Source organism: Panthera leo, chromosome C1 (genome assembly GCF_018350215.1).
Source record: "Panthera leo isolate Ple1 chromosome C1, P.leo_Ple1_pat1.1, whole genome shotgun sequence".
NCBI lineage: Eukaryota > Metazoa > Chordata > Mammalia > Carnivora > Felidae > Panthera > Panthera leo.
The window spans coordinates 20,352,936-20,377,079 of NC_056686.1; the positions used below are offsets into that span (position 1 = coordinate 20,352,936).

General features: G+C 59.7%; 2 protein-coding genes across 4 annotated transcripts; one reads left to right on the forward strand and one right to left on the reverse strand.

Moving 5' to 3' along the window:
• The first annotated feature begins 1,557 nt into the window (after positions 1-1,557).
• On the forward strand, positions 1,558-10,316 carry SYTL1 (synaptotagmin like 1). 3 transcript variants are annotated; one of them, XM_042951492.1, is made up of 15 exons: positions 1,560-1,902; positions 4,303-4,531; positions 5,505-5,653; positions 5,807-5,930; positions 6,011-6,056; positions 6,476-6,548; positions 6,884-6,969; positions 7,107-7,220; positions 7,399-7,565; positions 7,805-7,901; positions 8,243-8,401; positions 8,667-8,745; positions 8,853-8,952; positions 9,737-9,942; positions 10,150-10,316. In XM_042951492.1, the coding sequence occupies exons 2-15, from the start codon at positions 4,341-4,343 to the stop codon at positions 10,287-10,289; spliced, it is 1,731 nt and encodes a 576-aa protein (XP_042807426.1). In that variant the 5' UTR covers positions 1,560-1,902; positions 4,303-4,340; the 3' UTR covers positions 10,290-10,316. The 3 variants fall into 3 exon arrangements, with proteins under 3 accessions (XP_042807425.1, XP_042807426.1, XP_042807427.1); XM_042951493.1 differs by having other exon boundaries at positions 1,562-1,902; positions 5,846-5,930; XM_042951491.1 differs by having other exon boundaries at positions 1,558-1,902; positions 5,505-5,930.
• Positions 8,959-23,505, reverse strand: MAP3K6 (mitogen-activated protein kinase kinase kinase 6). Its single transcript, XM_042951490.1, has 29 exons — positions 22,827-23,505; positions 21,421-21,560; positions 21,311-21,334; positions 20,872-21,062; positions 20,588-20,756; positions 20,099-20,205; positions 19,501-19,671; positions 19,302-19,414; positions 18,494-18,653; positions 18,107-18,269; positions 17,920-18,027; positions 17,745-17,794; positions 17,560-17,655; positions 17,321-17,408; positions 17,087-17,220; positions 16,605-16,732; positions 16,214-16,350; positions 14,629-14,734; positions 13,973-14,130; positions 13,678-13,870; positions 13,432-13,570; positions 12,971-13,130; positions 12,654-12,830; positions 12,233-12,374; positions 11,813-11,984; positions 11,606-11,718; positions 11,446-11,519; positions 11,072-11,148; positions 8,959-10,859 (listed from the first exon to the last, which is right to left on the reverse strand). Exons 1-29 carry the CDS (start codon positions 23,167-23,169, stop codon positions 10,769-10,771), a joined length of 3,924 nt encoding a protein of 1,307 aa, XP_042807424.1. The 5' UTR covers positions 23,170-23,505; the 3' UTR covers positions 8,959-10,768.
• Between the last annotated feature and the right edge of the window lie 639 nt (positions 23,506-24,144).

Sequence of the window (24,144 nt, forward strand, 5' to 3'; positions counted from 1 at the left end):
AGTTATTGAGTGCTTACTGTGCTCTAGGCCTTGGAATAAAGTATCATTTATCCTCACCACAGCCCAGTGAGGTCAGTGCTATGGTCCCCATTTTACAGATGAAGAAATACGCACAGAGAGGTAAAGTGATTTGCTCAAGGGCACAGAGGTAGGAAGAGTGGAACCGTGTTCAAGCTCAGTAGCCTGGTTCCAGAGCCACCCCACAAGATGTCCTGGCTGGAGCACAAGGGGTAAAGTAGGGAGGGGCTGTTCTCCAAAGGGCTGGGTACTATGATCAAAAAGGAGAATGGAGTAAAGGGACACTCCTTTCAGCGGTCCCCTGAGATGGCTGCTGTCATTGCCCTTGTTTTATAAAGGCAGAGAGTGAGGCTTAAAGAGATTGTCGTTGATTCAAGTCCACTGGGGACCATGTGGCAGAGCCAGAAGTTTAAGCCAGACCCACTGGCCTCCAGGCCCCTGCCTCTTCCCCGTGGGAGTTGCCCAGTCTAAGTGCAGAGCACAGCATGGAGGCAAGGAGCCCTGGAGGGACAGCGGCGGCAAGTGGGGAGACCACTCCTGCAGCAGGGGACCAGGGCGTGCCAGCAGACCGGGGTGTTGAAGGGACAGGAAGCAGAGTCTTTGGGGAGGGCCCTAAGGATGTGGGAGACCAGGACATCACAGTGGGGTGTCTGGGGGTCAGCCTGAGGAGGACAGCCCAAGAGTTAGTCAAAGTGTCTAAGGGAGGCTGGGCCGGTTGGGAGCACATTTGTGAACCTGCCACAAGGTCACCCTGGTTGTCTGTCAGCACCTTCCAAAGCTGAGGAATGACAGATAAAAGTGGGGTGCTAAAAGGGTCCTCTGATAGCCGTGTGCACAGGCAGAGCTGGAGAAGCTGAATGGAGGCCAGGAGGCAGGGAGGAGGAGGGTTCCAGAAGAGGCTGGGCCGGTACTGACTCCTGGGAGGGCAACAGCGATGGGGGACGGATGGGGATGTGGGGCGGGGGACAGTCTGGGAACTGGCAGCAAGCAGCAGGAGGCCGGGGCTGTTCACAGCAGTGGAAACTTGGAAGTTAAGATTTGATAGGTGAGGGGGAGGGGTGTGGAGACAAAGTCAGGGGACCAAGCAGCTTGGCTGTGGCCAGCGCTTCCCAGGAGGCACAGGTGGACAGGGTGGAGCAGTGATTGTGGACTGTGTTGGAGAGGGGACACTTGTGGAAATGGACTGTGTTGGAGAGGGGACACCTGGTACCTACCACATGCCGGCTTGTGCCGGGCGCTCTCCTGTCTCTTAGAATAGGGCTCTTCCACTTCTATCCACAGTGTGCAAGAGAGGAAATTGCAACTCGGCGTGTTTGAGACACCTGCCTAAGGTCACAAAGTGGCAGAGCGAGAACTCTCTCTACTAAGGGTCCTCTGACTGCAGTCTGCAACCCTTCCAACCCTGCTTCTTAGAAAGGTCTCTAACCTTGCTTTCAAAGCAAGTTCCTATCAGCAATTCAGCGGGCAGGGTAGGGGCACCACCCATTCCACAGCTGAGACAACCAGGGCTCTGAGGGGTTGGTGCCGCTCTGCCCTGCGGTACAGGAATTACAGAATAAGTCCACAGTGGAGCTGGGGCCAAGCTCCAGGTGCCTCCCGCCCACCAAATTGGCTCTGGGTCCTCTGCAAGGCAAGGCTTTGCAGCACCCCACCCCACCCCCTGCCCCGGGTGCCGGGAGTCCAGGCCTGGTTTTGCATCGGGCCCTGCTGAGAAGGTGAGAAGGTGTTTCCTCCTCCTCCTCCTGGGGCAGCTGCTCTGGGCTGCTGATTGAGTCAGCCTTAGTCCCTCACTGCACGTCTCCTGAAGTTCAGCCCTGAAACTCGGCTGCCAGGGGAGCTGGAGTCATCCTACGAAGGTGTCTGAGCCATACTGGACCCCTCCAGGTAACATACCTCAGGACCAGGGTTCCCTGCCAGTGTCCAACGGGTAGGCACTTCCACCTGGTATCCTGGGTACCCTCTGGGGCCTTGGGTGTGGGAGGAGGTGGGAGAGGGTCTGGGACTGGAACATATTGACCAATGGGTCTGTCCCATAGGGTCAAAACAGAGTGGGGAGGACGGGACACTTGGTTCTGCCTCTAGAAGGAGAAGGGTCTGCAGGGAGGGAGGCGCTGCTGGGGACCCCAGGCTCAGACCTGCAGGACAAGGGCATGGTCGGTTCTGCAGAACATCCCCCACCTCCCTACTCAATCACACACACCCGGTGGTCCCCAGGGCACCAGAGCATACCCCACAACACAGCCCAGTCACACATACAGCACAGGAGGAAATACACAGTGTGTGGCACGCGCCACACAACGCTGTCACCGGAAAGTTACTGAACGTACCAACACAGACAACAGTCACCCACGCGGCATCACATTGTGACATTATGCACAGACACACACGCATTGATACAATATTCACACCCACAAAATAAACAGCCTCCTAGATCCCACAGTATGCAGACTCTCACAAGGGCACGACGTAACACAGAGACCTCAACACAGCCTTGCACACCATGCCACAGAAGAGCCCCCGACCGTGCATTTGCAACACCCAGCACTTTGAACACAGCAGATGTGCAGGAAGTATTGTTAACATTGGGCACATGGGCATTCACAGTGTTATACGTGGTACTCGATATAGACATTCGGGAACCCCAAGCCCTGGGGTGAGGGTGGGGCAGCACAGGGAGAGGGCTCTCTCGGGCTTGACTCAGCTGGGCGGGCACAAGCCAGGACCTGCCTGCAGAGCACCCTCTTCTCATCTCAGCCTTGCCCGGTGCCCTGGTGTGGGAGAGGCTGGGAGGGGCAGCAGGGGAGGAGAGGCTGCCCAGCGGGCTCACGCCATGCCTCTGCTCTGCCCATGGCCCAGTCATGGGTCTCTTGCCGCGTTCACATGCCCCTCTGAGCTTGGCAAATGTTTTCCTTCCGGAGTCACCATGGTACCTGAGCAGCCTGGGCGGCTTCGCCGAACTTGGCCTCCACCTCTGGGACCCCAGCCAGGTCCTGGGTCAGGGCAAGGGGGAGAACCCATGTGGCCCAGAGGAGAGGGGCTCAGGGGCTCGGGGAAGAGGGCAGGGGTGGCAGTAGGGGCATCCCTGGCTGGAGACCTCAGTGGGAGTGGGTGCAGTGGTTACCTCAGAGGGGAGGAAGTGGGGGTGTGGGCTGGGGAGGAGGTTGCTTCAAACAGGAAGGCCAAATGGGCCAGGGCAGAGTGGAGGTGAAGGGTTGGGGGAAGGAACCCATATTGGGAGGTTCCCCGGGGCAGGAGGGTAAGCAGATATGTGTGTGTGTGTGTGTGTGTGTGTGTGCCTTCCCCATGTGTGTGCAGGTATATTTCTGCATTCAATTAATCAAACTTTTACCAACTATCTCTTGTGTATAACATACGGGGTTTTGGGGTGAGGCCCTGTCCCTATCTTCAAGGAGCTCACAATCCAGTTGGTGGAGGGGCAATTTCTGTGCAAAAGTCAGTGTGATTTGTATGAATCTCAGGTCAAGGTTTTGTCCCCAGAGTTATTATACATTCTGTGGGTCCTCGTGTGCAGGTTTAAGAAAATGTAGGTACAGGAGCACCTGTGTGGCTCAGTTGGTTAAGCCTCCGTCTTCGGCTCAGGTCATGATCTGGTGGTCCATGAGTTCAAGTCCTGTGTCAGGCTCTGTGCTGACAGCTGGGAGCCTAGAGCCTGCTTCAGATTCTGTGTCTCCCTCTCTCTTTGCCCCTCCCCCACTCCCACTCTGTCTCTCTCTCTCTCTCAAAAGTAAATAAACATATATATTTTTTTAAATTTAAGAATATGTTAGGTACATGTCCTGGTCTGGGCATGGGTCTATATGGGACTATAACTGCATAGGGTCCTTTGTGGAGGAACATGTGTCCACGTGCCTGTCTATGCAGGTATGCCCATGTGTATACCTCCCTGTGGGTAGTTGTGTCTTTGGTGTCAGTGTGTGTGCATGTGTGACTCTGTACACGTCTTCAAGTGTGTCTATGCGTGTATTCATGAGCTGGTGTATGCACGTGTCCATGGGGGTGCATCATGCCACCTTGATCTGCCAACATTTGGGTGTATATTTGGGCAGAAAAGGGCAGTCGGGGTGCCTGGGTGGCTCACTCGGTTAAGCGTCTGCCTCTTGATCTCAGCTCAGGTCTTGATCTCAGGGTCGTGAGTTCAAGCCCTGCGCTGGGCTCCGCTCTGGGCGTGAAACCTACTTTAACAAAGAAAAAGGAAAGGCAGTCAGCTCCAGGATGTGCCCCGTATTCGGGCAGGGCCTGACCTGACCTCTGGTCTGCCCCCAGGGAGCCACGTGTGCCCAGCTGGGGCACTGCCCCAGCTGATGCCCCACAGGGGTCCCCCATCTCAAGAGGGACTCTGGACCCTGCCCTGCCTCCTCATGGCGCATGAGCCAGAGCCTGAGACTGATGGACTGTTAGACCTCAGCTTCCTGACAGAAGAGGAGCAGGAGGCCATTGCCGACGTCCTGAAGCGAGATGCCCACCTTCGCCAGTTGGAGGAGGGCCGGGTCAGGTGAGGCAGGGCAGGGGAGCCCAGGAGGAAGGGGCCCCAGACTCTGGGAGGCTCAGGTGCGCCAAATATCTGGGTAGTTCTTGTTTTTGCCCATTGGTTGCCTCCGCCCTTAGCCAGCTCAGCTCCTTACCCCTCCCAAGGTGGCTGCACCAGCTCCCTTACCAGCCTTCCTGCCTCCCAGCTTGCCCTCTCTGAGCCCCTGGTCATGCTGTGCCCGGAGCTCCCCAGATCTGTTCTTAATATCCCCTAGCAAAACCTCCTCTGTTTCCTCAGCATCTCATGTCAGGGCCAAGCTCCTAAGTGTGGTCTGCAAAGCCTCCCTGATTAGTCCCTGCCAGCCTCCCCGATCTCATCCTCCACCAGCAAGCCCCACCCCTGACACACATAAGTGTCCACTACAGCCACCCAAGTGCTTAACAGTCTGAACACACCCTTCACTCCTATGCTGTCCCTTCTTCCTGGAAGAAAGAGCACAGTGGCAGAAGAGCATGGGACTTCAAGTAGCATTTGGGGACAGACAGACACCTCTCAGCCATGTAACCTTGGGCAGCTTACCCGACCTCCCTAGCAACACTCTCCTCATCTGTAAAAGGGGCCTAAGGAGCACTACCTCATAGAATTAGGAGGAGGGATTATGCACAGTAGTCATTTAATGAATGATAACGATTCTCCTTCTCTGCCAGGAGAACTCCAATTTGTCCTTTAAGAAGCAATTCAAATGTCACCTCCAGTGGGAAGGCCTCCTAGATTCCCACAGGCAAAGCTGGCCCTTCTCATATCCATCATGGCACCTACCTCATTATAGTGTACTTATCTACTCTGGATGCAGTCTTCCCACCAACCCGAGCTCCTTGACCCAGAGTAGGGATCGAGTCTGATTTGTTGTGTCCTTGGGTCCGGGTCCAGGGCTTGGCACAGAGTGGGTGGCAGGAATGTTGGTTGGGTGACAGCCATCCCCTCCCTCATCCTCCAGCAAGCTCCGGGCCTCGCTGGCAGACCCCGGGCAGCTGAAGATCCTGACGGGAGACTGGTTCCAGGAAGCGCGCTCACAACGGCACCACCATGCGCACCTTGGCTCTGACCTTGTCCGAGCCTCTATCCGCAGAAAGAAGAGCTCCAGGGGTGAGAGGAGATCCCTAGGGTCGGGCTGGCTGCACACAGCCCAGGGCACTGGGTATACATGGACAGGAAGAGAGGGCCCCTGGTACTGTGTGTCTTTGGGTGGGCACCACCCCTCCCAGGAGCAGGAGGTAAGTGAGCATCTTCAAAGGCCAGACTTCCTGAGACTGAGGGTTCACAGAACTTCTCACCCAGGCACGGGAGACCAGGCTCCAGGCAGCGATAGGGAGGCTGAGGCTGCGGCTGCTGAAGAAGAAACTGAAGAGGAGCTGGAGCCCAGGTGAGGAGGGGTGGCAGGGAGGGGAGGGTGCCTACCAGTCCCCTGGGGCCTGTCCCCTGACAGCCACCTCTCCCTTCTAGGCTCCCCACGGACAAGGCCCCCCAAGAGATGCTCAGCAAGGCTGAGGTGAGTAATGAGTCACTGAATGAGCTGATGAATGAATGGGATGTGAGAATCAGGAGATCCTGGTCTGGGCCGCTGTCATCCTCCTCTGTCCAGTGGAGATACGGACCTGGCCTCTAAGGGAATCTCAGAAGCCGGCTATTAGAGGTGGTGGGGGACGGAGCTGGGCGAGGTCCAGGACTCAGACACTACTGTCTGCCACCAGCGGGACCCTGGGAGTCAGGCAGGGCAGGCCCTGGCATGTGAGGGGGTGTGACGTACAGGCCCAACTGGTCCTGCAGCTGCTTGCCAGCCCTGCCTTGAGGGCTGTGCTGAATCTGTCTGGAGTAGCCAGCTGGAGCCTCTGACCTCTGACCCCACTGTGACCTTTGACCCCCTTGTCACTAGACCCCACTGTGACCTCTACGCCTTGCTTCTTTCAGGAACCTGATTCTCCCTCACCATATGTCCCCCTAAAGACTTCAGAGCATGAGGAAGAGCCCCAGGCCCAGGAAGGTGAGTGGGAGGGTGTGCACTGGGGAGTAAAGAGGTTTCGGGGATCAGTCTAAGTGACCCCAACCACCTGTGGGGGTCACCTTCTCTCTCACCTTCTCTCTCTCTCTCTTTCTTCTCTCTCTCTCTCTCTCTCTCTCTCTCTCTCTCTCTCTCTCTCTCGTGTGTGTGTGTGTGTGTGTGTGTGTGTGTGTGTGGTCTCCTTGGGCGTCCCGCAGCACTGGGGCCTGAATCTGCAGGTCACCAGGGTCGCAAACCAGTCCCTCCAAATTGGCTCAGGGGCGGGCAGGAGAGGGCCACGCTCAGCAGCTTGTGCCCCATCCCCGCCCCGGGCCCAGGGGCCCCACAGGTCTACGCGGTGGAGGCGGACCCGGAGCCCAAGCCGCGGTCGCGGGGAGAGGAGCCACCGCCTACTACAGCCCAGGTAGGCGGGAACGGCCCGCGGCTGCTCCCAAGACCCGGAGCGGATTCTGGGCGGGCAGTGCCCTTTGCCCCAGACTTTAAGCCGCCTGGGAAGGGGCTGGGAAAGAGGGGGCGCCCGGTCACTTCCCCCCTCCCCAGACCCAGGCGGCGCCAGAGATCCTGGAGAACGGAGAGGAGGCTCCGGGGCCCGGCCCCTCACTCGACCGCATGCTCAGCAGCAGCTCCTCCGTGTCCAGCCTCAACTCCTCCACGGTGAGGGGTGAGGGCGAGGACCTGGGGACGCGGGAGACCGGTGGGGAGGGGGGCGCCTTCCCTCCGTAACTCCGCGCGTGGCCCGGGCCTGACCCCTCCCTCGCCCCCCCCCCCCCCTCCCCTGCGGCGACCTGAGCCCTGCCTGCACGCTCTCCCTGACCTGCACCCTCGTCCGCAGCTGAGCGGCAGCCAGTTGAGCCTGTCCGGGGAGGCGGAGGCGGGCGCCGTGCAGGTGTGCGGCTCTGTGCACTTCGCGCTGCGCTACGAGCCGGGCACCGCGGAGCTGAGCGTGCACGTGATCCAGTGCCAGGGCCTGGCGGCCGCGCGACGCCGCCGCTCGGACCCGTGAGTGCCCGACCCGCTCTCGCCGCCCCACCCCACCGTTCTTCGTGACCTCAGTTTCCTCATCTTCAAAATGGGGAGTATCAATGTCCATGGGAGGTGTGGGTGAGATAACTCCTGGGAAGCGCTGCACGGGAAGCCGTGCTCCCCGGCTGGAGCTGGGGAGGCCCACTGGGGGGGGGGGGGTAGGCCCTGGAAGGGCCCCCCCACTCAGCTCCAGTCCTCCCCTCCCCCTGCCTCAGCTACGTCAAAAGCTACCTCCTCCCGGATAAGCAGAGCAAACGCAAGACGGCGGTGAAGAAAAGAAATCTGAACCCGGTCTTCAATGAGACTCTGCGGGTGAGGCTGCGACGACCAAAAGACTCCCCCATTAATGAACCCGACGGCCCTTCCTGCGGGGGCCGGGTGGCAGGGACCGCCATAGTATGGTCATTGCAGGTCGCTCCGATCCTCCGTTCTGCGGGAGGAACGGCAGGCAGGGAGGCCCTCCGTCCATGCGTTCTCCAGGGGGTCAGTCTAGTGGTGGGCATGGCGCTAGTCCAGACCCCCATTTAATGGCCTTCGGGGCTCCCCCGGATTCCCTCGTGCAAGGAGAGCGGTAGGACAGGGGCGTACACTCCCGCAGCGCTGAAGCCGGGGCCAGCCGCGGTGGTCCATTAAAGCGCACTTCCTGTCCCCAGTACTCCGTCCCGCAGGCCGAGCTCCGGGGCCGTGTGCTGAGCCTATCCGTGTGGCACCGCGAAAGCCTTGGTCGCAACATCTTTCTGGGCGAAGTCGAAGTGCCTCTGGACACGTGGGACTGGGGCTCTGCATCCACCTGGCTCCCCCTGCAGCCCCGGGTGAGGCAGCTGGCCCGCATGGGGAGATCTCCCACCTGCACCCTGCCGAGCTTTCCTCCAGCCCCACTCAGACTCCGCCTTAGGCCTCCCCTCCCCTCGGGGCTACCTTACTCGCCACCTTACTGCTCCCTTCGAGGGCCTGGCCCCCGACGGCCGGTTGGGTGCCCCCGGCTGGCCGCGCCCGGTCGATGTATGGAGACCCCACCCCTTTGCGGCCCCTTCGGCTTGGGCCTGCTCCCGCCCCTGACGAGACCGCCTCTCGCAGGTCCCGCCCTCTCCCGACGACCTTCCCAGCCGCGGGCTGCTCTCTCTGTCGGTCAAGTACGTCCCCGCCGGCTCCGAGGGTGAGTGACCGCCCGGCGAGAGGCCGTGCTGGACCGGCCCTGGGAGGAGGGGACCTCCAGTCGCGCAAGGGCGTGGAGCCTCGGGCCTGAGCCGTGCCTCTCCGCAGGCGCGGGACTGCCCCCCAGCGGGGAGCTGCACTTCTGGGTGAAGGAAGCTCAGGGCCTCGTGCCGCAGCGCTCAGGAACCCTGGATTCCTACGTACAATGGTGAGGGGCATCGGGACCTTCGCGCTTCCCTTCCTCCGCGCCCCCTCCTCGGGAGCGCCCCACCTCCGACAAACCCCTCCTAATCAACCACCCTTGATCCCCCCAGTCTGATCTTTGACCACTGAGCGGGGGTGAAAGGGACGACTGGAGCAAAGGCCTGTCAGGGAAGTTAAGGACACCCTTGAGGAGCTGCATTTCAGAGTGACTGGCTCTTGCCTGAAAAGACCTGGAAGGCCAGGCTGTGGGGCTTGGCCCTGAACTTGCAGTTCAGTGGTTTTCAAAGTACCCTCTAGGGGTCTTCTAGGGGTGCCTCTAGGTGGTACCCCACACTCCGAGAGTGAAATGGAATTCAGCGGATCAGGTTCTGAGCTGCAGACCCAGATTCCACCACGGACAGTGTTGGGCTTTTACTTTTTCAGTGATATTTTATCTTGCAGAAAGGGTTCTGAGGCTTTAAAAAGTTTGGAAACAACTTTTGAGGGCAACAGGGAGCCAGTGAAGGTCATTGTGTGGGGAAGTAGCAGAGACATTACTCCAGGGTCTTGTGAATAAGAGTTGTAACTTTTATTATTTTTTTTTATTTGTATTTTTTTGGGGGGAGTTGTAACTTTTAAAGGCAGGAGGCCTGAGAGGTGGCTGGCACAAAGATCCCCGAATTGGGAAGGTTTGAGGCCCAGGTGTCAGGCAGCAGCCAGGGGACATGGACATTGTGAGGGAAAATGGGTAGGATTCAGTGAATGGTTGGTTCTGGGTCATGTGATTGCCAGCCCACCTCCCCCCACAGTTCAGTGCTGCCTGATGACAGCCGGGCCAGCCGCCAAAGGACAAGGGTGGTGCGACGCAGCCTCAGCCCTGTGTTCAACCATACCATGGTTTATGATGGCTTCGGGCCTGCTGACCTGCGCCAGGCCTGTGCTGAGCTCTCCCTCTGGGACCATGGGGCCCTGGCCAGCCGCCAGCTGGGGGGTACACGCCTCAGCCTGGGCACAGGTGAGTGGGGCAGGGCCCTGGGGAGATCTGATGCTGAGAAGCAGGGGCTCCGTGTGTGGCCTCGGGCACTTCTCTGCCCTCTCCTGGGCTTTGGTGTCCACTGAGAACTGGGAGTGGAAGTGCATAATCTGGGACCAGGCAGGTGTTCCTTGAGACCTGGGGTGTCCGGTGTGAGCACGGCCTCCACCCCTGTCTGCACATATCTAGGCAGCAGCTATGGGCTGCAGGTGCCCTGGATGGATTCCACACCAGAGGAGAAGCAGCTGTGGCAGACACTCCTGGAGCGACCATGCGAGTGGGTGGATGGCCTTCTGCCACTCAGAACCAACCTGGTCCCCAGGACATAGTTGTCCTATAAGCCACCCAACTCCTCTCAGGACCCCCATCTCAGGGCCTGCCCTTGGCTAAAACCAATAAAGTTTATTCTAAGGGCAGCGAGGGGCTGGTGTCTGTTTGGGGGTGAGGGTGATGTTGGGAAAGGGTGACGGTAAGTGAAGGGGAACAGGTGAAGGAACTTTAGACTCAGACGGAGAGACCTTAGGGAGCTACGCCCAGGAGCCCCTGCCCCCACCCCTTACTTTGGAAGTTGCCAAGGCTCAAGCGTACAAAGGTGTTCTGTTTAATAGTCTTTGCCTGGTGGTACTTGATATGCTTGGGGCATCTCTGTGGTTGATTCTGCCCACTGGGGCTAGGCCTGGGCCCTACCCTGCCCCCCATCCACCTGGCCTCCTCCAGTTGACCCGGAGTCCTGGGGCAGGTATATCAGAAGCTTCTCGTGTCTTCTCCATTCATCCATCCTTGGGTCTAGCCTCCTGTCTCTGAGCTCTCATTCAGCCTCTTGGGGGCCAGGGGTAACCGGCGTGGATCTTGCTCGCTGTGCCAAGATGGCTCTCCAGATGCGGCATACCATCCCTCCCCTGGGGATAGCAGGCTCAATGTGGCTTGCCAGAATAAGGTCCTGGGCCCTCTCTAATACCCACTGTCTGCCTGATGTCCTCTCTGTCCCCAGAGGACACTGGTTTCCCTGTAATTTCCAGGGAGGAATCCAGGCAGGCATGTAGCTGGGGGTCAGGATCTGACCAACACGAAGCCATACGCATGGGTCATCCTTGGAGGGCCCAGGACATACCTGATGCGGGTGTAGATGAGGTCATCTCGAGTGGCACAGGTCAATAGGGTATGGAGGGTGAAACTGTGGTTCAGCAGCTGGTTGTGGATAGAGACCCCGATGCAAAAACAGTGGAAGAAAAAATCAGAGAAAGATGTGTTCAGAGACTCAGGTACTAGCTGTGTAGTACCACCAATATGCTAGGGCAAATACCCCTTTTGGGGCTGCAGTTTTCTCATCTGTACCATGGTGGGGGGGGAATACTAAGTGCTCTTCCCACAGTGAATTCTCTGTGTGAGGGGAAGAGAGAGGGGAAGTGAGAAGAGCTGAAAGATGGGCAGAGATGGAGTCTTTGGTCGGTGGGGGTCAAGGATAGCCAGCACTCTCCCCCTCACCATCTGGATGGTGCCTGAATCCACATTCAGTTCCTGTAGCCACTGCACCAGGCCCTGATCCACTGTGAGAGCAGCTGTCAAGGAGGAGTCAGGTGGTGAATCCAGGGGTACTTCCTGCCAGAAGCTGCCTCACACTCACAGCTAGTGTTCACCAGCTCACCTGGGGGCTCGGAGGCCAGGGCAAAGATCCCTGTCTTCCCGCTGACCTGCTGTAGAGCTTGGTGCACCAGGGCCTGGCACTCCCGCTCCTTCTCAGCCAGGACATCTCGAAGCCTGTTGGAGAATGCAGAGGCTGGGAGAGTAGAATAGCCGGAGGAATGAGGGTGAAGCTGGCCCAGAGGGGATGGACAAGGCCCAGGGGCTTTACCTGTCAGTTTCTGCTCTCAAGAGGCTCAGCTGCACCATCAGGGGCGGGGATCCCTGCTCTGGTTCCCCAGGGAGCCGGCTCAACTGGACCAAGGTTTCCTGCTGCTTGGACTGGGGTTCCTCTTCTTTACTTGACTCCTCTGACCTCGGTAGGACCGCCTCCGTCTCCACCTCTGCCAAGCCAAGTGACTGGGGTGAGGTCAGGCAGGGAGGGAACGCCCATCTGGGATCCCCAAACACATCCCCAAACACTGGGGGTAAGGCGCAAGGCGCTGGGTACCCGCCAGGCAGTGCCAGTCTGGGATAGGCCCGTTTGGCCACGCCCCACCCGTTCCTTTCCGCCCCTGCAGAGCCTAACCCCTACGGGCCACGCCCCCTCCCGGCCCCATTTGTGCTCGTCACGCCCCCGAAGGGGTTTTACCCTCGCTGGCCCGCCGACCAGCTCCATTCGGCCCGCCTGGGCCCAAGACAGCCAGGACTACCCGTACAGCTCGGCTGAGCAGCGAGTCCAGTACGAACATCCAGTGTGGGCGGATATGGCGCCTGCGGAGGATCTGCTTCACCTGGAGAGGGAGAAAGGGCGCTTGGCTGAGTCTCAGATAGAGGTGGGGCTCGAGTTGGAAAGCCCTAGAAAGCCTTCTGCCAAAGGCTAGTCGGGTAGGCGGACTTGGGGCCGAGGGAGGGGCTGGGAAGTTAGAACTGGGTAGATGTCCCTTTCCTGCGGGCTCTATCTTCACAGGGAGGACATGCAACCTTGCAACACCAAGTCCTTGCACATTCCCAGGCACAGGGAGCTCACTACCTCTTATTAGGCAGCCCTAACTTCAAGAAAGCTCCCTCACCGCATCCGGGAAGGCGAAGAGCGGTCCATGCAGAAGCGCCGGCCCGAGGCCTTGGGCCCGCAGCTGCCCTTGCAGCACCCGCAGCTCCTGGGCCAGCTGCCGACGGTTGGGCGTGTGGATGTGCGCGGCGAGGCAGCGCAGCAGCTGTTCCACATGATTCCTACCCAGACGGGGACCCTGAGAAGGAAGAGGGGTTGTCAGTGGGTGTTGCCGCCTGAGTCAAGAGAGTTGCCGGTGGGTGGAGGAGTGAGGGAGGCGGTCCTCAGGCTTTCCGTCCGTGCTCGACCGCCAGGGAGCGCTGGGGCGGCCGCACCCACCTGTTCCTGCTTCAGGCGCAGATTCTCCGCCAGCGTGGGCAGCTCCTGCTCCAGCACCGAGGCCAGCATGGCCCTGCGCTTGCTCTCCTGGTGCAGCAGGCTCAGCCCAGAACTCTCCTCGGGGGACGTGGGCTCCTCCGCCCCGGGTTCCTCAGGCACCCTAGTGTAATGGGGAGCTGCCGGTGGAGGGCGGGTAGCAACACCGGCCAGCCACCTCCGCCCCAGGGTTTGAATCCTGGCTCTTGTATTTTTATGCCTACCTCACAGGCATACAAGAGATAAGCCTGGCACTGAGGTGGCACAATAAATAGAAGTCAGAGCATCTGGGAGGGGGCACCAAACGCCACCCTTGCAGGTGGCTGGAGGTGCCAAGGCCGGGCGGGGTGGGGGGCTTCTTCTGGAGGGAGTACAAGGGCAAACCCAGATGAGGCAAAGTCACTCTCCAGACCCTGGGCTCTCACCGGAGCTGGCTGGTGTCTCCATAACTGAGGCAGCGCTTGGGCGGAGTGGGTGGATGCTGAAAGGGTGCCTGCGGGCACGGGAATGTCTGGGACTGGGTGGTCGAGTCGGCCGAAGGAGTGGGGCTGGCTGAAGGGGCGTCTGAGGGAGGGACATGGCTGTCAGCATGGGCCCCCGTTCAGTCTTGTCACCTCCACAGCTCCTCTGCCCTCACCCCAGCGTGCCCCCTCCCTCCACTTGTGTAGTACCTGAGGGCCGTGGTGCGGGTCTGGGGGAGCCAGGGCTGCGGCTCCTCTTCCCAGGCTGCAGGAAGGGGTCCCCCAGCAGTGCCTGAGCACTGGCTCGGAGACGGGGGTCTGGCTCAAAAGTTCGGAGAAGGAAGGTTTGGGCCTCCGCTGACAGAGAAGTGGGCATTGGCGGATGCACCTTGTACATGCCCACCTGGGAAGGGTCGGGGAGGGTAGACAAAGGTCAAGTTTAGAGGCGTTCAGGGTCCAGTCTGTCCCCACCCGACCTCATGAGCCAGGCCATGGGGGGTCTCACCTGAAACATGGCGGCTTGCGGGCTCCCTAACTCATGGAAGGGTGGGCGACCTGTGGCCATCTCGATCACAGTGCAGCCCAGTGACCAGATGTCAGCTGCCTTCCCATACCCTCGTGGGCCCTGGTCAATGATTTCTGGGGCCATATACTGTAGGGTCCCTAGGGCAGGAGCAGTAGCAATAAGGCTCACCTAGGCTTGATCACTGCGGGGATGGCAGGGGGCTCTATCATCCTCTGGCCACCTGCGCCCACAGTGAATTCTATCATCCAAACAGTTCCCATCACCTACCCTGGTGGTCAAACACCTGTCCTGAGTTTCCTCACTCATCCTAGGCTCCATCATATTCTGACTCCTTCACCCCCTGGAGGTTCCATCATATATCCTGGACAGCATCATCCACTCTGAACTCTGTCACACGCTTTAGCCCGCATCGACATTTCTGAGCTCCATTGCAGGCACTTAAATTCACCATCATCAGCTATCCGAGCTCCAGCTCTAGATTCTATCACCTCACCTCTGGCTCAATCACCAGCCCTGGGTTACATCCCCCATTAGGGCTCTAACTCCGTAGCCAGGAGAAACACCATTCCCTGAAAGGTCTTAAGAGTTCTTCTGTCCTAGGTCAGCACCCCACTCACCACCCCACACCCCACTACCTGTGAAGGTCTCAGTGCAGGGTGTGATGCCTGCCAGCCTCTTGGACGTGCCGAAATCAGAAATCTTGAGCAGCCCACTGAAGGTGTTGATCAGTACATTGTCCCCCTAAGTGGAGTGGACACTGTGCTCAGTGCACATCAGGCTGGGCTTCTGATGGCAAAACCGGACCCTATCCTGGGATCCCATCTCCTAGAATCCCAGCCTGACCCCACCTCTATCAGCCTCCTCCCTCTGTGATCCCACTTATGACTCCTGGGACCTGGCACCTGGTTTGCCTTCAGGTCTGAAGTTCTTTCCTTCCCTAGGGAGCCTCCTTGATTAAATTCCCCACCCTTTGCAAAGGGGTCTGCACTCTTAATTTAAATTGTCAGTCTCTGTCTGGAGCCATATCTCCTCCTGTCCCCCTTCACCAGTGAGCCAGGGTGGGCCAGCTACAGGGCTTACCTTTTTTCATTTTTAAAAATTATTATGAAAAAAAAAAAAATTATTATGATGATTATGCTTTTTAAAAAGTCAGCTTTATAATTACTTTATAATAAAAGCCAAGGATATAATTTACATACAGCAGTTTTTACCATTTTCAGAGCGTAAGTCAAATGGCTTTGAAAAATCTATACAATTGTATAACCACAACCAAAATAATAATATTGAACATTTCCATTACCCCCAAAGGATTCCCTCATACTCTTTTTTTAAAATATCTCAGGAATAGAATTTAGTGATTCATCACTTACATATAACCCCCAGTGCTCATCCCAGCAAGTGCCCTCCTTAATGCCCATCGCCCATTTAGCCCATCCACCCACCCAACACTCCTCCAGCAACCCTCAGTTTGTTCACTGTATTTAAGAGTCTCTGATGGTTTGCTTCCCTCTCTGTTTTTATCTTATTTTTGCTTCTACAGGGCTTACTCTGATGTCGCTCTCTCTCTTTTTAATTTAATTTTTTTAATTAAAATTTTTTATATTTTTTTAAGAGAGAGAGACAGAGTGCAAGTGGGGGAGGGGCAGAGAGAGAGAGGAAGACACAATCCGAAGCAGGCTCTAGGTTCTGAGCTGTCAGCACAGAGCCCAACGTGGGGCTCGAACCCATGAACCATGAGATCATCACCTGAGCTGAAGTCAGACGCTCAACCGGCTGAGCCACCCAGGTGCCCCTAATTTAATTTTTTTTAATTTAAAAATTATTTTTTAATTTATTTTGAAAGAGAATGAGAGCAGGGGAAGGGCGAAGGGCAGAGAGAGAGAGAGAGAGAGAGAGAGAGAGAATCCCAAGCAGGCTCTGCGCATCGGCGCTGAGCCCAATGCGGGGCTCAAACTCACAAACCATGAGATCACAACCTGAGTCAAAATCAAGAGTTGGACGCTTGACTGTCCACTCAGGCGCGCTCTCTCTTTTTTAATGGTTATTTATTTATTTTGAGAGAGAGCACGTGCACATGAGCAGGGGGAAGGGCAGAGAGAGAGAAAGAGAGAGAATTCCAAGCAGGCTCTTCGCTGACAGCAAACCCGTGAGATCATGACCTGAGCTGAAACCACGAGTCGGATGCTTTAACCTACTGAGCCACCCAGGCGCCCTGCTTACCTTGATGTCTCGGTGCACAATGCGGTTGTCATGCAGGTAGCTGAGTCCCTGCAGGATCTGGCGGGTGTAGAAACTGATGGTGCTCTCATTGTCCTGCAGGGGTCCCCACACTGACCGCAGCAAGGAGGACAGGCTGCCTGGGCAGAAGCAATCCGAGGTCATCACTGGCGCCCACTTACTCCCGCCCTCAGCTCTCTGCTCAAGGCCCGGGCACACCCATGCCATGACCCAGACTCCATCACCACCCAGCCGCACTGTGTCAGCTAATGCCAGGCTACGCCACCCACACACGCTAGGATTCATCTTCCCCAAGGGTTTCCCACCCCTCCCTGGCTCCATCCCCATGCCTCGCACTTCCAGTTCCACTTGCCATCCCATGCGGGGCAGGTACCTCCGGGCACTTCCTCCATGAAGATCTTGAGGTAGCCGCCCTGGCTGGCGGAGCCCAGATAGCGCACAATGTTCTTGTGGCGAAGGCGTTTGTGCAGCGCGATCTCTTCGTGCAGGGGTTGAGAGAACCTGGGGGCAGGTAGGGAGAGACCAACAGGCGAGCTTGGGGCAGAGACGCTCCCCCAACTCCAGCACCAGCCAGGCCACGCCCCCAGGACCTGCCCCAACCACACGCCCCTCTCTGACCTTCCCCACCCTATCTGTCACCCAGCCCACAGGCCCCTCCGGACCCTTCCGCCCTCCTGGTGCCTGCCGTTCTGCCCACAGGCCCGGGCCCACCGGGCATCTGTAAGCCCGACCAGGAGGGCATCCGCGGTTCCCGCGCCTACAGCCGCGCCCACAGGACCCCCCTCAACTCGTGGTCCCGGCCACCTGGGCCCCAGCGAGCGCCGAGCCCCGCCCGCGCGGCCCCGCACGCCGCACCTGCTGTCCCGCTCCGGGATCTCCTTAATGGCTATGCGCACCCGTGTGTGCCGCTCGCGGCCCGCGTACACCGCCCCGTAGGTGCCCTTGCCCAGCACCAGCCGCTCGCCGGTCTCCGTGTACTCGTAATCGAACTGCGGGGGCGCGGGGGGGGGGGGGGAGGATTGGTGAGATGGGAGCTCAGCAGGGGCCCGGGCCCTTCCTCCTCCCCGCCCTCCCAGCCCCCTTCCTCACCTCCAGCACCTCCCCCACGCCCTCCGCCTCCTCTGTGGGCACCGTGGAATCCGGATTCGTCACCAAGGCTTGGATCAGGCTGCAGAACCTGAGGGTGAGGGAGGTCAGGCCCACGGGAGGGGTAGCTTGGGCGGGAACCGTCCCCTCCGATGCCCGGGAGCACCCAGGGGACATGTCCCTTCCTTTCCCTCACTCCCCTGGCACGCCCCACCCCCGCCGCCCTCCGAGAGGCTGCGCACCACTGGCAGTGCCCTACGCTGGGGAAGCACAGCTGCACGTCCTGAGCCGGTGGGAGCGCGTAGAGGAAGCAGCAGCGTTCGTCCCTCTTCGAGGTGCTGAGAAGGGAGGAAGATCCCCAGTGAGTGCCCGGTGGCTGGCAGCGCCGCCCCTCCGGGGACCTGGTCGCCCTGGTCTCGCCCCTCACCTGACCCCGCAGATGGAGGCCACTGGGAAGGTCCAGCTGGATGGAATGTCCTGGGAGAAGAAGGTGGGTCTGAGGGGGCTGCTGGGGACTGGGAGAGTGGCTTGGGGGTGGGACAAAGGTTCTAGAGAAGGGGTGCACAGCAGTGAGGGGTGGGGGATCTCAGCAGTGACCTCACCTCGCTTTCGGGCTCCAGCAGGCTCAGGGTCACTGCGCTCACCGGGTCAGTACCCTGAATCTCGAGCCTCGCAGGCAGCAGCACCTTGTTCATCTCCAGGACCAGCACCTGCAGGTGATGAGGAAGGGGCTGGGTTAGAAGGGGCCTGCCCCTCTCCCAGTCCCACACTCCCACTGGGCGGCCTCACCAAGCACTGGTCCCCTTGGGGACAAGCCGTCTTGAGTGGCTGACAGGACTGTAGCAAAAAGCGGAGCCAAAAGTGGGCACGGTGCGGGGGTCCTTCAAGAGGCTCTAGCGTGGGTCTGAAGTGTTGGTACAGCAGGAAGGTTTCCATCATGGACACCAGGTACCTGCAGGCACAGCCTCGTCCTCAGCTCAGCCCAAGCCCCGGCTGGCACTGCCAGGGAGGGCGGACTGGCTTGGACGAGGCCAGAACACGGGCACTGGGTGCGGCGGGCACCGGTCTGGAATAGGCCATGTCGTTGGCTCCAGGGCTCAGGCTGGAATGCCAGTGGACATAAGCGCGGGGGCTGGCAGCCCAGGCCGGGCCAAGACTGTGGAGGGGACCACCTACCATATGGGAGCATTGAGCTTGTACAGCTGCTCTGCAGCCAGCGCCACCTGGGCGAGGTCATTGGCGAGGATCTGAGCTCCCAGGTAGAAGCCTACATCCCAGTAATACTGCATCTTTTCCACACAGCCTTTTCGGGCCAGCAGGCAGCCCAGCTTCATGCCTGGGAGAGAGCAGTACGGGTCCTAGGGAGCGTGGTGGCAGGTGTGGGCAAAGCCCAGGTGTGGGCCACAGCATCCGTGTGGGTGGGAAGATGGAACCAGGTGAGGGGCGCGGTGAAGCGCCCGACTCTTGATTTCAGCTCGGGTCACGATCTCACGGTTTGTGGGCTCGAGCCCTGCGTCGGGCTCTGCGCTGATAGCACGGAACCTGCTTGGGAATCTCTCACTCCCTCTCCCTCTGACGCTTTGCCCCTGCCCACTGGTGCATTCTCTCTCTCTCTCTCTCTCTCTCTCTCTCTCTCTGAATAAATAAGCATTAAAAATTATTAAAAAAAAAAAAGAAATAGCTGAAAACTTTAGTGGGACTCTCAGATGGGAGTAGGAGCTTCGGCACAAGGAAGGTTTGGGGAACAAGTGTGTGCAGAATTCAGTGTATAAGGAACACAGGTGTGGCCTTAGGAACACCTGTGGGCTCAAGGGCTCATGAGGGCCCAGGACAGGTATGAGGGTCCAGATGTGGGTTCGGGAAGGATAAGTCCAAAAGGGGACAAGGCCAGTCCCAGCTCCGGCCCCGTGTCCTTTCTCCCCATGCTCTCCCCTGGCCCCTCGGAGGCCCTGCCGGTGGGAGGAGGGGTGCAGGACGGACTCACCTATGAGCTGGAGCTCCTCAGAGTCCTCAAAGCGCTGCCCAGCAGCGATGAGCAGCACAGCTGCGTTGATGCCCGAGTGGAGGCTGGGCTCCACATCAAAGGCCTTGCGATACCTGGGGTGGGGGTGGGGACTCAGGGCTGGACTGATGCCCACAGGCCCGTCCTTCAGCCCACTGTCTACCCACTGGCGCCCCCTTACCAGTGATAGGCTTGCTCCCGGTGCCCAGCGTCCTGGAAGCCAGAGCTGAAGAACATGTCCTTGTAGACACGGCCGCACATGCAGTACAGGTCAGGTGCCACGGAGCCCTCACACTGTACCAGCGGCAGAAGCACAGCCAGGGCCTTCTCCCGGTCCCCAGGCCTGTTCCTCCTAGGGAAAGGGGAAGATAGGCTGGGGACTTACCCGATGGCCCCACCCCCTCTCTACCCAGGAACCCCTAGACCCTGAACGGCAGGGCCCCTTCCAAAGGCCTGACGATAATGAACCCAGAATAGCTGTGACTCTGGTCAGCACTGACGTCCCTAGAAGTAACGATCCAGAGAGAAGTGATTCCTAGCAGCTGTGACTGGAGGAAGAGTGACCGCGGGAACTGTGACCGCTCCAAGGGCAGCAGCGCCACCCCCACCCCACTCCACCCCAGAGGCAGCGGTGACAGGACAACAGGGACCATTTGACCTCGGTGTGACCCTGGTCAGCAAATTCCCTGAATGGCACTGATCCCAGACTGCGGTGACGTCACACGGCAGAGACCCGTGTCCTCAAGTGGCTGTGACCTGAACGTGGCTCTGCCACTCACCGGTTGAGGGCGAACGTGTAGTGGAAGCAGACGTTGTGCTGCTGGGCCACGTCACAGGTGGGCAAGGCCTTCAGCGTCTCCACCAACTCGATGATGGCTGAGTAGTCCTGCGGGAGGGCACGGCACACACTGGCACGATGGCCTCTGGGGGGGGGGGTCCCATCGGCCCCCAGACCCTGAGGAAAACCTTGAGTTGGGGTCCCCTCCCATCCCTGACACCCCATCTTCCCACCCACCACACCTAAGGCCCAGGAGGCAGCGTAGACACCACACCTTTCACAGAGAACCGACCGTGTGCCCCAACTTCCCTGCTGCTCTGGGAGACAGCGACATGATCGTCCCCGGCCGCAAGTAAGGAAACTGAGGCTCAGAGACATCAGATAATTTGCTCGAAGCCACCAGTGACTGAGGGGCACAGCCCGGGGATGGACTCGGGCTCCTCTGACACGGAATACCGCTGCCCTGCCTGCCTCCCTGAGCACCACACACCTGCACATCGCGGTAGGAGAGCAGCAGGTTCATGATGATGTCGGGGCTCAGCAGCTCCACGCTGTCCAGTCTCCGCTGCAGGCGAGCCAGCTCCTGCCGCAGCTGCTGCCCGCAGAACCGCTCCCGGGCCTGCCGGATGTCCTGCCGAATGGTCTCCCGGAAGTAGCCACTATCGCCCCCAGCAGAGGAGGGAGGGGGAGAGAATGACGGGGCCTGTCCCTCAGCCCCAGCCCACTGGGCCCTCACCGGCCTCCTCCTCCTGCGCCCTCTCTGCGCCCCATTACCAAGAGTCCGTGGGCGTGGCCTCCAGCAGGCGGGCGAGCCGGCCCACCAGGGGTGTTAGCAGGGCCTCCGTGCCCACCCCGGCCTGTACCAGCCCATCAGCCAGGCCCCTCAGGAGGCCTGCATCACCGCACAGCACCCGACCCGTGGCTGTCACCACATAGGGGATCAGTGTGTAGCTGCCAACACAATCCTGGTGGGAGGGAGGCAGGAATCAGTGCAGGTCAGGGGTCAGCACCAGGTCAGAGAGGGGCACTGAAGTGGTCAGAGGTCAGCACCAGTGAGGATGGGGACAAAAGAGAAGGGGCACACTTCATGAAGGCTGGCCGTAGGGAACAGAGGCCCACATGGGGAACTAGTGAGGTCAGAGGTGACTGAGGAGGCCAGAAAAGGTAGTGGCGGTCAAAGGGCACATTGGAGGGAAGGCTGGATTCTGCTCACCGAGTTCTTCTGGAAAACATCCTCCTGCAGGGGACAGTCAGATACTGGTATTCTAGGTAGGCACCACCCCAGGCCCTGTGCCTACCCCCACCAGCCACCTGGCCACCTACCCGAAGGGCCTGCAGGTCAGGGAGGTCAGCCTGGGAGCAGAGGAGCACGTTGTTGGTCATGCTGAAGCTCTCACGCACGCCGAGGTGGTAGAACAGGGAGGGCTGTGCCAGGGAGCTGCTCACCTCCAGCACCACCACATCTGTGGGCACAGAGGTGGAGGCTCTGAGCCTTGAAGCCTGGCTGGGTGGGGAAGGAGCCTGGGGATCCACCCTGGCTCGGTCGGTGTTCCCATGTGACTCCCGCAGGGTCCCGTTCTGCTCTGGGTCTCGGTTTTCCCCTTCTAGGCCCCTCTAGCTCTTCTACAGGACTGATGATATCTGTGGTGTTGCAGGAGAGGATTGGGCTCAACAGGCTGGGACCTTCATCCCACTGTTCAGAACCAGTGAGCACTGAGCATGGAGGAGAGGAGCTGTGCACCAGCCAACAGCCTGTTCCGCGCCATTTGAAAGGCATTCGAAAGGTGTGGCGCAAACACAGAAGTCCCCTACCCTGAGTCCTCAACGCAGTCTCTTGACAGGGGCGGGCACCAGCAGTGTGTTTAGACAATGCTGTGCCTGTGTGTGTATCGCTTAATGTTTCTACCTCTGTGAGTGACAGTGGCTGCGAGGGCCTGCGTGAATCAACGTATGTGCGATTTGTGAGTCTAAGAGTATGTGTGTCTTTGTATCCTCGAGGTCGCGTCAGCCTTCATTTTTAGGCTGCGATTTTAGGACCATCAGGCAAGCTCGGTTCCCAGACTCTTGGATGAACAAATAAGTGTCAGGGGCGGGGCGCCTGGGTTGGCGGAAGGGAGGGGTGACCAGAGCGGGAATAGCCGCCTGTCTGGCCCCGCCCCCGAGCGACCCAGCCCTGCCTCCAGTTCCGCCCACTACCTCACAACCACTGGGGCCTCACAACCTAAACCCCCTCGCCCAGAATCCCGCGCCGATGGATCCCTTGGCTTTTCTTTCGGCCTCTCTAGCCCGATCTTCCCAAGTAGTATGCTACCTCCCCTGAACTCCAGCCCCCCAAGTACGGCCCCTTTCCCTACTCCAAGCTCCACCTCCCAGGATCCTCCCTCACGAGCTCCGCGTGAGATCGTCTTGAGGCTGAGCCCTCCAACCTCACTCCTGAGATACCACACTCTGTCCCGCTCCCAGCCTCGCCCCAATCCTAACCCCAGGCATGGTGCCGACTCCAGAGTGCTTTAAGCCCCAGTCCAAGGCCGGCCGCGCTCCAGATCCCCTAAATTCCACTTTTATCATGGCCCTACCTCGACCCCTCAGCCTAGCTCACCTTGTGCCCCCCAGACCCCATACCCATCTCGGGGTCTCCCCGGAATCGCCGAACCACGCCCCCTTCGGCCCTCCCCGGGACCCCCCAAGCCCCGCCCCGGCTCCTGACCCCGCCCCCAGCGCGCCCTCACCCGCGTTGTAGAAGGAATCCAGCGCCGCGGTGTCTCCCAACGCCAGCGTCCCGAAGGGTAGGCTGCGCAGCTGAGGTCGCGGTCGCGGCCCGGGGAGCTGCGCGCAGGCCTCGCGCAGGCAGCGAAGGGGCAGCGGCTCCGCCTCGGCTCCAGCCTCGGGCTCCACCCCGGGCTGCGGCTCCCGGGTCAGCACATAAACCACGCTGAGCGGCCGGCTTCGCGCGCAGCCCCGGCCGGCGGGCGCGGTGGGGGGCCGGCCCCGGCTCAGCGCCTCGGCGAGCGGGTCCTGCCAGCAGCTGCCGGCGCGCTCCAGGGCTCCAGACCGCTGGCACGGCCCTGCCATGCGGGGGCGCTCCGGTGTCAGGCGCCCGGCTCTGGGCACCCGGGGCGGGGCAAGAGCCAGTGGCTACGGCTCCAGGGATCTCAGGATTGGGAATCTCCTACGAAATCTGGAAACCCAGAGTCGGTCAGAGGCCCTGTTCCGGGAATCTGGAGCCCAGGGCCAAAGCCAGGCTCCGACCAAAGGTCCTGAAGATCTGAAGTGGGGATTGGGTCCCGAGAATCTGGGGCATCCAGTGATCCGCCGCTCGGAGTCCCGGGAATCGGTCTGGCCGTGTCCACCACCCGGACTCCGCAGGAAAGAGTCCGCCGTCGCTCTCTCCTGCCCTCACATGTAGGCCGGGCCCAGCCCTTTCCCGGCCGACTGGGAAAGCTCCACCCTCGGCCCTGGGGCAGCGCCGCTCCCTAGCGGCCCGGGACTTGGCCTCTCCCCTCCCTCCTCTCCCGCCAGAACCTCTGAGACTGGCCGCTTCCGGAACAGCCTGTGCCCCTGTGCAGCCAACCACTGTGGTCTACTACACGGCAGGAGCTTTTAAGACGTGTGCCCAGGCAAGGGCTAGGAGGGACTTGTGAACTTCAGACCCCCCCCCCTGCCCCCCGCCCCCCCGCGCCGTGCAGGTGTCTGTGGAATGAATGGATCTCCAGAGAAGACCAGAGTGTGCAGAACACAGCGAAGGACATACATTCTCCAGGGCTCCACTGTGCAGGCAGAGAGGGACTAGAATGGGAGAAACCTGCTCCTTTGCCTGCCAGGAACATGGTACTTGGCATCTGAGCCCAGGCTTTATTTTGCCTTTTGCCAGGAGGCTGCTTCCCCCAGCATCCAATCTCCTGTGGAGCCTTGCTGACCTTTGACCTCCACCTGGAATATGACCATGGGACCTGAGTCCCCACACCCACACTTCTCTTCCTACCCGAAGAAGAACCCGAAACCTCAGCCCTTGGCCTGCCACACCCGCACAGCTCCCCAGATCCCTAA

Bases quoted from the DNA above. Each gene is read 5' to 3' on its own strand.
- SYTL1 (XM_042951491.1), top strand. From the start codon at position 4,341: ATGCCCCACAGGGGTCCCCCATCTCAAGAGGGACTCTGGACCCTGCCC. The intron at 5,931-6,010 runs GTGAGGAGGGGT...TCTCCCTTCTAG, and splicing joins GAAGAGGAGCTGGAGCCCAG to GCTCCCCACGGACAAGGCCC. The intron at 8,746-8,852 runs GTGAGTGACCGC...GCCTCTCCGCAG, and splicing joins CGTCCCCGCCGGCTCCGAGG to GCGCGGGACTGCCCCCCAGC.
- MAP3K6 (XM_042951490.1), bottom strand. From the start codon at position 23,169: ATGGCAGGGCCGTGCCAGCGGTCTGGAGCCCTGGAGCGCGCCGGCAGC. The intron at 18,028-18,106 runs GTGAGGCCGCCC...CATCACCTGCAG, and splicing joins CCCAAGGGGACCAGTGCTTG to GTGCTGGTCCTGGAGATGAA. The intron at 16,733-17,086 runs GTGCGGCGTGCG...ACCTGCCCCCAG, and splicing joins ATCCCGGAGCGGGACAGCAG to GTTCTCTCAACCCCTGCACG.